General features: G+C 56.6%; 1 protein-coding gene across 1 annotated transcript; it reads right to left on the bottom strand.

Annotated features, from left to right (window-relative positions):
* Positions 1–703: 703 nt before the first annotated feature.
* Positions 704–9,764, bottom strand: HSD11B1L (hydroxysteroid 11-beta dehydrogenase 1 like). Its single transcript, XM_054396255.1, has 7 exons — positions 9,680–9,764; positions 8,392–8,522; positions 5,078–5,189; positions 3,118–3,209; positions 2,073–2,166; positions 1,752–1,917; positions 704–884 (listed from the first exon to the last, which is right to left on the bottom strand). Exons 1-7 carry the CDS (start codon positions 9,762–9,764, stop codon positions 704–706), a joined length of 861 nt encoding a protein of 286 aa, XP_054252230.1.
* Positions 9,765–10,097: the final 333 nt, after the last annotated feature.

Here is a 10,097-nt window from a genome sequence, read left to right as displayed (position 1 = left end):
GCTCCCAGGTCACCAATCCTCTCCTCACAGAGGAAGGACCAACAAGTAACAACAGGCAGAAGAACAAAAAAAAACCAACCAACAACAAAGAAAAGTTTTAATTAGGGATGGAATGAAAATTTTATTTATGGGAAGCCAGAGAATCCACAGAAGCCATAAACCACTGAGGCAAGGAGGGGAGCAGAATGCTGCAGGCACTCCCAGCACATCCTGCACACAGCAGGCTGGGAAGCAGACAGGTGAGGCTGAAGGGAGGAAGATGAGGGGCGAGTGAGCAAAGGGAAAGATCTCCTCTGACTGACAGGGAATGGAACAAAAGTAGAAATGGGGAGATTCAGATTGGATGTCAGGAAGAAATTCTTCCCCCAGGAGGGTGGTGAGACACTGGCAGAGGTTGCCCAGGGAGGTGGTGGAAGCCTCATCCCTGGGAAGTTTTTGCAGCCAGGCTGGAGGTGGCTGTGAGCAACCTGCTGGGGTGTGAGGCTTGGAGCTGGATGATTCTTGAGGTCCCTTCCAACCCTGACAATTCTCCTGCTTCTAAACATCAGAAGTGTGTCTGGAGCAGCATAAGAGGGAGACCAAAAAGCCTTAGGAAAAGCTGCTAAGGTTACTTTGCCACCACTGCTACCTTCCTGCTTGATTCTGCTGGTTGGCTGGGATGGGGGAAAGGTGACTGAGAAAGGAGACAGAGCCTGGGCAGCCCTCAGGGACTGGTGTAGTTGTAGTAACTCTGCAGAACCTGGTTGCTGGGGGCCAGAACCCAGAGGTAGTACACTTGCTGCAGCTGCCATGGGTAGAAAACCTGCTGCACACGTGTGGCACCCCCAGAGATGATGGCAAGAGCAGCTTCAGAAGCAGGAGAGGCAGGGATGTGCACTTTGCCCCTGCAAGGAAGCAGTGAGAGGGTCACTCAGAGGCAGTGGGTCCTTGGTGAGGTTTCAGCTGTGCAGACTCTCACAGGATTCTCATGCCCTGTGCTCAGGTGGACATGCAAAGCCCTCATGATTGATGAGCAGCTCCCCAGGAGCCAGCAGTGTCCTCCTGCAGCCCAGCAGGCAGCTGTGTGCTGGGCTAGGGCGGGAGGAGTGTGGGCAGCAGGGCAAGAGAGGGGATTCTGCCCCTTTCCTCTGCTCTGCTGAGACCCCACCTCCAATCCTGCCTCCCCTTCTGGTGTCCCCAGCAGGAGAAAGACACAGGGCAAGGCCAGAGGAGGCCACAAAGGGCTGGAGCAGCTCTGCTATGAGGCCAGGATGAGGAGCTGGGGGTGTTCAGCCTGGAGAAGGCTCCAGGGGGACCTCAGAGCTGCCTGCCAGGACCTGAAGGGATCCTGCAGGAAGGCTGCAGAGAGACTTTTGCTGAGGGTGTCTGAGACAGGCCAAGGGGGAATGGTTTGAAGCTGAGGCAGAGCAGGGTTAGAGTGGAGCTGAGGAAGAAACTCTTCAATGTGAGGGTGGTGAGACTCTGGCACAGGCTGCCCAGGGAGGCTGTGGCTGCCTCCTCCCTGGGGGTGTTGAGGGCCAGGCTGGATGGGGCCTTAAGCAGCTGAGTCTGGTTGAGAGGTGTCCCTGCCATGGGAGGGGGTTGGAGGGGATGAGCTCTGAGCTCCCTTCCAACCTGAGCCTCTCTAGGATTAGCTTCCTTGCACACCCAGCACAAACACAGCACCACTGCTGCTGCATTTCTTTTGGTGCCTGCTTCCAAGATGTGCTCCTGCAGACACACTCCCACCCCAGGCTCCCCCAAACACTCACCTGGTGCTCTCCATTGCTGAGTCAGTGTCAATCAGGCCCAGGATGCAGAGTGTGACAGAGACATCCTTCCTCTGCATCATGAGCTCGTGGCGCAGCGAGCTGAAGAATCCATCCAGGGCAAACTTGGTGGCAGAATAAGAAGTGGTGAAGGGAGTGGCAATTTTCCCTGGAAAGGAGAGAATGGAAAGCACCAGGACAGGAGGATGGTGGCCAGAGAGGAGGAATGTGGGCAAAGACAGAGGCTGCACCAACCCAGCTCCTGCCCAGGTGAGGTTTCCTCTCTTTCTAGTCACAGGCAGGCACTTAGGAAATGCTACCAACCTGCAAGGGAAGAAACAACCACCAGGGAGCCATTGCTCCTCTCCAGGGTGGGAAGAGCTGCTGTTGCAAGTGCCACATAACTGAAGAAATTCACCTGGAATGATAAAAGCAGACAGGGAAGAAGAAAGAGGCTTTGGAGGGAAGGTCAGCTTGAGGCAGCAAGCCAACAGTGGCCAGAGATGGAAAGGAGCATGGCTTGGGTTTGCTTTTTGCCCACATCAGATGAGAAGAATCATCTCTGGGATTCTTCCTTCAGCCTTTCAGGTTCCAGAAGGAGCAATGTGTTGTGCTCCCCAGTGATGTGCATCTGCAGAGCTTGCTCCTCACCTGGTGGCCTTCCCAACCCAGACACACATTGCACAAGTGCCTGTGGTCTGCCCAGCGACCCCTGGACAGCCCTGGGAGGTAAGGACAGAAGGAAGGAGAGCAGTGAAGTTCTCCCAGACAATCACAGAATGATGGAATTGTTTGGGTTGGAAAAGATCTCCAAGATCATTGAGTCCAGCTGTCAGTCTCACATCACCATGGCCCCAGCAGCCATGGCCACACATTTCTTGCACACCTCCTGGGATGGGGACTCCACCACCTCCCTGGGCAGCCCCTTCCAATCCCTGACCACTCTTGCAGCAAAGGAACTTTTCCTCATCTCCAACCCAACCCTCCCCTGACATCATTCCAGGCCATTTCCTCTCCTTCTATCACCTGAAACTAGGGAGAAGAGCCCAACCCCCACCTCACTGCAACCTCCTTCCAGGGAGCTGTGGAGAGCAAATGAGGCTCTCCCCTCAGCCTCCTCTTCTCCAGACTGAAGCACCACAATTCCCTCAGCTGCTCCTCCCCAGCCCTCTTCCCCAGCCCCTCCACCAGCCCTGGGGCCAAGCAGCAGTCTGGTAACGATGCCTCCAAGCCCTTCCATATGGAATACAAACGAAATGAGAAGTTGGTTCTCAGGCACTGCCAGACAGGAGTTTGCCTTTGAGCTTCCCAGAGCTGTGCCAGAGCTGTCCCAGAGCTGTGCCAGAGCTGTGCCAGAGCTCCTCCCCACCTGCATCAGCCAGCGAGTGAACTCCACATCTCCAGCCCACATCTGGAAACGGTTGGCACCGATGTGGTTCAGCACCAGGTAATCCAAGCCCCCTGTGGACAGGAGCCAAGACAACCATTCAGACTGAGAACCCACCCCCTAAGCACCAACCGAGGAACTCAGGAGCTCAGCAGGAGCCAGCTGCTCCCTCAAAAGGCTCTAAAGTGCTTTAGCATGAAGAGAAATGAAATAGAATCGGAGAATTGGCAGGGCTGGAAGGGAGCTCAAGGCTCAGCCAGCTCCAAGCCCCCTGCCATGGGCAGGGACACCTCACACCAGATCAGGTTGCTCACAGCCACATCCAGCCTGGCTGCAAAAACCTCCAGGGATGAGGCTTCCACCACCTCCCTGGGCAACCTGTGCCAGTCTCTCACCACCCTCATGGGGAAAAACTTCCAAACATCCAATCTGAATCTCCCCATTCCTAGTTTTGCTCCATCCCCCCCAGTCCTATCCCTCCCTGGGCAACCTCAAAAGTCCCTCCCCAGCTTTCTTGGAGCCTCCTTAAGATCCTGGAAGGCCACAAGAAGGTCTGCTCAGAGCCTTCAGAGAACGACTGAGCTGTTTTGATTGGAAAACCCCTTTGAGGTCATCCAGTCCAACACAGCCACCTGGGAGCAGCTCCTCAGGAGCAGCACTGGAAGGCAAACTCTCATCCTTTGATGACGTTTCAGGGTACTGCAGGCTTGGAACTCAGTCCTGGTGGTCCATTCTGTTTCCCAGTATACAGATTGGTAACAGAAAGAAACCACCACTGGGACAGGAACGTCCTCAGAGAGAACAGAAGGTTCAAAAGGAAGGTTTGAAATGATGGCTGCCAGATCCTTAAGGCACTCACATCTAGAAACCCAAGAGCACAGTGAAGGAATCACAACCCTGGAGGTGTGTAAAAGCTGTGTGGATGTGGTGCTTAGGGATATGGCTCTGTGGTGGACTTGGTAGAGGTGGTTGGGCTTGATGATAGTGAAGGGTTAAGGATCTTGATGACCTTGAAGGGTTAATGGACTTGATGATCTTGAAGGGTTAATGACCCTGATGATCTTGAAGGGGTAATGGATTTGAAGGGTTTATGACCTTGATGATCTTGAAGGGTTAATGATCTTGATGATTTTGAAGGGTTAATGATCTTGATGATTTTGAAGGGTTAATGACCTTCATGACCTTGAAGGGTTAATGACCTTGATGATCCTGAAGGGCTAATGACCTTGATAACCTTGAAGGGTTAATGACCTTGATGGTCTTGAAGGGTTAATGACCTTGAAGGGTTAATGACCTTGATGATCTTGAAGGATTAATGACCTTGATGGGTTAATGACTTGATGGCTTTGAAGGGTTAATGGAATTGATGATCTTGAAGGGCTAATGACCTTGAAGGGTTAATGACCTTGATGATCTTGAAGGGTTAATGACCTTGAAGGGTTAATGACCTTGAAGGGTTAATGACCTTGAAGGGTTAATGACCTTGATGATCTTGAAGGGTTAATGGACTTGATGATCTTGAAGGGTTAATGGAACTGATGACCTTCAAGGGGTAATGGACCTGATGACCTTCAAGGGGTAATGGCCTTGAAGGGTTAATGACCTTGATGGTCTTGAAGGGTTAATGACCTTGATGGTCTTGAAGGGTTAATGACCTTGATGGGTTAATAGACTTGATGGCTTTGAAGGGTTAATGGAATTGATGACCTTGAAGGTCTTTTCCAGCATAAACAATTCTCTGATTCTATGAATGAAGACACTCAACCCATGGACAGAAGGCTGCTGAGCAGAGCAGAGAATGCTGCCTGATGTCTGAGCCAAATGAGCCAAGCTGGAGAGGTGAAGGATCACCACCCCTCAGCTCCTACAAGGCACAGGGAAGAGGACTGGGAGAAGAACTTTCTGTACAGCTGAAAGCCAAAGAGATGCCCAAGGTGCTTACCCAGCTTTTGGACAGCAAAATGCACCACCCTCTCAGGCTCTGAAGGGGAAGACATATCTGCAGGGATCAAGAAGACCTTCTTTGCTCCCAGGGTCAGGCATTTCTCCATCACCTTGACAGGGAAAACACAGCCAGGATGGAGAGCAGGATGGAGAGAACTGAGGGCACTGTAAGGCACTGAGGTTTCCCCCTTGCTACACTCACTCAGAGTCACCTCTGGACACAGGCAGACTTTAATTCTCCACCTGCTGCTGTTTAGCTGTCAGACAGCTCCTTTTGCACCCAGGATTAAGTAGTTAAAGAGGAGGAGCTCTTAGCAGCAGGCAGACTGGAAGAGGCTCAAGATTCACCCCAAAGCAGCCAGTCTTCTTCAGGAGAACTCTTCTGGAGTTCCTATTTGGTTCCACAGCACCTGGCAAGGTGCTCTGGCAGTAGGAGCTGATTGCTTCTGCTGCCTTGCTGGCCTTGGCTGTGTTTCTTTGCTGTGGTTAAGTACTAAGAAGCTCCTCTCAGCTTCTCTCCTCCTTTTTCCCTTGTGCAGGGGTTGAAGTGGGGGGAGAGAGAGAGAGGAGCTATGAGTAGCCTCCTGGTTTTCTCCAGGAGGGGTTCCTGTGCTGTTTATAAATTGTAAAGACAAGCTCAGGGTTGTCCCTGTGCACACCCCCTGCAGTGCTTGTCTCCAGCTCTGGGTGTGCTTGTAAATGGAGCTCCATTTGCTGCCAGCTGGGCTGGCCTGGCAGGTTTTGTTTTGGGGGTAATGCTCCAAAGCAGCTGAGCAGTGACTTCAACACACCACAATACCCCAGCAGCACCCAGTCCCCCAGCAGCACCCAGTCCCCCAGCAGCACCCAGTCCCCCAGCAGCACCCAGACCCCCAGCAGCACCCAGTCCCCCAACAGCACCCAGTCCCCCAGCAGCACCAGTCCCCAGCAGCACCAGTCCCCAGCAGCACCTGACCCCAGCAGCACCCACACCCCAGCAGCACCCTGACCCCCAGCAGCACCCACACCCCCAGCAGCACCCACACCCCCAGCAGCACCCTGACCTCAGCAGCACCCAGTCCTCCAGCAGCACCCAGTCCCCCAGCAGCACCCTGACCCCAGCAGCACCCAGTCCCCCAGCAGCACCCAGTCCCCCAGCAGCACCCTGAACCCAGCAGCACCCACACCCCAGCAGCACCCACACCCCAGCAGCACCCACACCCCCAGCAGCACCCACACCCCAGCACCACCCACACCCCAGCACCACCCACACCCCAGCACCACCCACACCCCTAGCAGCACCCAGACCCCAGCAGCACCCAGTCCCCCAGCAGCACCCACACCCCCAGCAGTACCCAGACCCCAGCAGCACCCACACCCCAACAGCACCCACACCCCAGCAGCACCCTGACCTCAGCAGCACCCTGACCCCAGCAGCACCCTGACCCCAGCAGCACCCACACCCCCAGCAGCACCCACACCCCAGCAGCACCCAGTCCCCCAGCAGCACCCACACTCCCAGCAGCACCCACACTCCCAGCAGCACCCACACCCCAGCAGCACCCAGTCCCCCAGCAGCACCCAGTCCCCCAGCAGCACCTACACCCCAGCAGCACCCACACCCCAGCAGCACCCACACCCCAGCAGCACCCACACCCCCAGCAGCACCCACACCCCAGCAGCACCCTGACCCCAGCAGCACCCAGACCCAGCAGCACCCACACCCCAGCAGCACCCTGACCCCAGCAGCACCCACACCCCAGCAGCACCCAGACCCCAGCAGCACCCAGTCCCCCAGCAGCACCCACACCCCTAGCAGCACCCACACCCCAGCAGCACCCACACCCCAGCAGCACCCACACCCCAGCAGCACCCACACCCCCAGCAGCACCCACACCCCCAGCAGCACCCACACCCCAGCAGCACCCTGACCCCAGCAGCACCCTGACCCCTAGCAGCACCCAGACCCCAGCAGCACCCAGACCCCAGCAGCACCCTGACCCCTAGCAGCACCCACACCCCAGCAGCACCCACACCCCAGCTGCACCCACACCCCAGCTGCACCCACACCCCAGCAGCACCCACACCCCAGCTGCACCCACACCCTAGCAGCACCCACACCCCAGCTGCACCCACACCCCCAGTAGCACCCTGACCCCAGCAGCACCCAGACCCAGCAGCACCCTGACCACAGCAGCACCCACACCCCAGCAGCACCCACACCCCCAGCAGCACCCACACCCCAGCAGCACCCAGACCCCCAGCAGCACCCAGTCCCCCAGCAGCACCCAGTCCCCCAGCAGCACCCACACCCCCAGCAGCACCCACACCCCAGCAGCACCCTGACCCCAGCAGCACCCACACCCCAGCAGCACCCAGACCCCAGCAGCACCCAGACCCCCAGCAGCACCCACACCCCTAGCAGCACCCACACCCCTAGCAGCACCCTGACCCCAGCAGCACCCAGACCCCAGCAGCACCCAGACCCCTAGCAGCACCCTGACCCCAGCAGCACCCACACCCCAGCAGCACCCTGACCCCAGCAGCACCCACACCCCAGCAGCACCCACACCCCAGCAGCACCCACACCCCCAGCAGCACCCTGACCTCAGCAGCACCCTGACCCCAGCAGCACCCTGACCCCTAGCAGCACCCACACCCCAGCAGCACCCACACCCCAGCAGCACCCACACCCCAGCAGTACCCTGACCCCTAGCAGCACCCACACCCCAGCAGCACCCAGACCCAGCAGCACCCAGACCCCAGCAGCACTCAGACCCCAGCAGCACCCACACCCCAGCAGCACCCTGACCCCAGCAGTACCCAGACCCCAGCAGCACCCACACCCCAACAGCACCCTGACTTCAGCAGCACCCTGACCCCAGCAGCACCCACACCCCAACAGCACCCAGACCCCAGCAGTACCCAGACCCCAGCAGCACCCACACCCCAACAGCACCCACACCCCCAGCAGCACCCACACCCCAGCAGCACCCACACCCCAGCAGCACCCACACCCCCAGCAGCACCCACACCCCCAGCAGCACCCTGACCTCAGCAGCATCCACACCCCAGCAGCACCCTGACCCCAGCAGCACCCACACCCCAGCAGCACCCAGTCCCCCAGCAGCACCCAGTCCCCCAGCAGCACCCAGTCCCCAGCAGCACCCACACCCCAGCAGCACCCTGACCCCAGCAGCACCCACACCCCCAGCAGCACTCACACCCCAGCAGCACCCACACCCCAGCAGCACCCACGCCCCAGCAGCATTCATCTTTCATAGCTCCACTGCAATGCTGCTTGTGTGAAGCTGTCCAGCCATGAGTCCTTACCTTCTGCAGCACAGCTTCCCTCCTAGCAGTCAGGACAATTTCAGCCCCAAACCTGGCATAATGATAAGCCATCTGCTCTCCAATTCCAGCACTGGCTCCAGTCAGCAGGACACGAGCACCAACCAGGCTCTCTTTGGGGAGGAGAATAAAAACATCACAAAGGGAGTGAAGTAGGCACCCGAGGAGCTGCCCTTCACTGCTGGCAGAGAGAGAGCTAAAGCAGAAAGGTCAAAGTGCTCAGAAATCAAAAAAGTGCTTCTCCAAAAGCAGAAGAGGCAGGACTGGCCTGAGGAAGCCAGGAAATGAACCACAGGCTGAAAACAATTAATAATGCCCCAGAACAGCAGCCAGTCCCAGCTGCAGTGAGGCCAGGCTGAGGAGCTGGGGGTGTTCAGCCTGGAGAAGACTCCAGGAGGACCTCAGAGCTGCCTGCCAGGACCTGAAGGGATCCTGCAGGAAGGCTGCAGAGAGACTTTTGCTGAGGGTGTCCAGAGACAGGCCAAGGGGGAATGGTTTGAAGCTGAGGCAGAGCAGGGTTAGGTTGGAGCTGAGGAATAAGCTCTGCAGTGTGAGGGAGGTGAGACTCTGGCACAGGCTGCCCAGGGAGGCTGTGGATGCCTCCTCCCTGGAGGTGTTCAAGGCCAGGCTGGATGAGGCTTTGAGCAGCTGAGTCTGGTTGAGAAGTTGCCCATGGCAAGGAGGTTGGAGTAGGTGAGCTCTGAGCTCCCTTCCAACCTGAGCCATTCTGTGATTCTACAATTCTATGTTTGTAGGAACCTTTGCCTGGGCTCCTAAAGCAGCACCCTCCAAGGATGAGGTTGGTTTTCACACCATCAAAAGCTGTACAGCCTGAGCCAGCCTCTGTGACTCTGCCCTTCTGCACAGCATTAATTCTGGGCACTGCACACCTTTCAGAGATGGTTCTTGGCCCCAAGGAGTCTGCAATCAACTCCAAACAGGAGCAAGGCAAAGCAGATGCCATTTCCCCCCACAGAGGCAGCAGGATTCCTTGGAAATGCTGTCGGAACATTTTGTCTTTCTGTTTCAAGCTTCTCTGGGAATGAAGCACTGTGGGACCAGCTCTAGGTGATCCTGCTCTGGCATCTGGATCATCTGGACTTGATGACCTTTTGAGGTCCCTTCCAACCCTTAACATTCTGTGATTCACTGTTCTGGGGCCACCAAGAGACTACAGGAAGGAGTGAGACCAGCAGTCAGAGCCTGGAACCCAACCCCCTTCTGTTAGGTAATTTACAATCCAGTTTGGAATGACCTCTGCTGAGCCTACCTGGGTTAAAAGGGTCCCTCCAGTAGTAAGCTAGGAGCCCAAGCAGGAGCCCTGTTGCAAAAAGCACTTTTCCAACTGGCTTCATGTTCCTCCAAGCTGTGAAGAACGAAGCCTTGAAGCTGAAGCACTGCAGTCAAAACGCTGTGAGCTCTTTCTGATGCTGGAAGCCAACCTGCAAGAGGCACAGAAAATCCTTTTCTGTCCTGCATGCAAGAGAGGAACTGTGCAGAACCGAGATTCCACCTAGGAAGTCTCTCCCCTGGGAGCCAAAGTCAACCTCGTCAGGAATGCAAGACAGGGAAGGCAGAGAAAATTAAGACTTCGATAAGAATCTTCAAGGAGGTTGAGGAGGTTGCTGCTTCCCAGTGGAGGGGTGGGAGCCCCACAGCCCTACGAATGGTTTGCATTTGCCTAAGAA

This window comes from Indicator indicator, chromosome 36, assembly GCF_027791375.1.
Source record: "Indicator indicator isolate 239-I01 chromosome 36, UM_Iind_1.1, whole genome shotgun sequence".
Classification (NCBI taxonomy): Eukaryota; Metazoa; Chordata; class Aves; order Piciformes; family Indicatoridae; genus Indicator; species Indicator indicator.
The sequence above is the reverse complement of the archived record's forward strand: the minus strand, read 5'-3'. Positions and strand labels throughout refer to the sequence as shown.

What these genes read in the sequence shown, in the direction of transcription:
- HSD11B1L (XM_054396255.1), bottom strand. Translation starts at nt 9,764, where the DNA reads ATGAAGCCAGTTGGAAAAGTGCTTTTTGCAACAGGGCTCCTGCTTGGG. An exon ending in TTTTGCTGTCCAAAAGCTGG is followed by an intron (nt 3,210 to 5,077) that starts GTAAGCACCTTG and finishes TCCTGTCCACAG; the next exon opens with GGGGCTTGGATTACCTGGTG. An exon ending in GGTTGTTTCTTCCCTTGCAG is followed by an intron (nt 1,918 to 2,072) that starts GTTGGTAGCATT and finishes TCTCCTTTCCAG; the next exon opens with GGAAAATTGCCACTCCCTTC.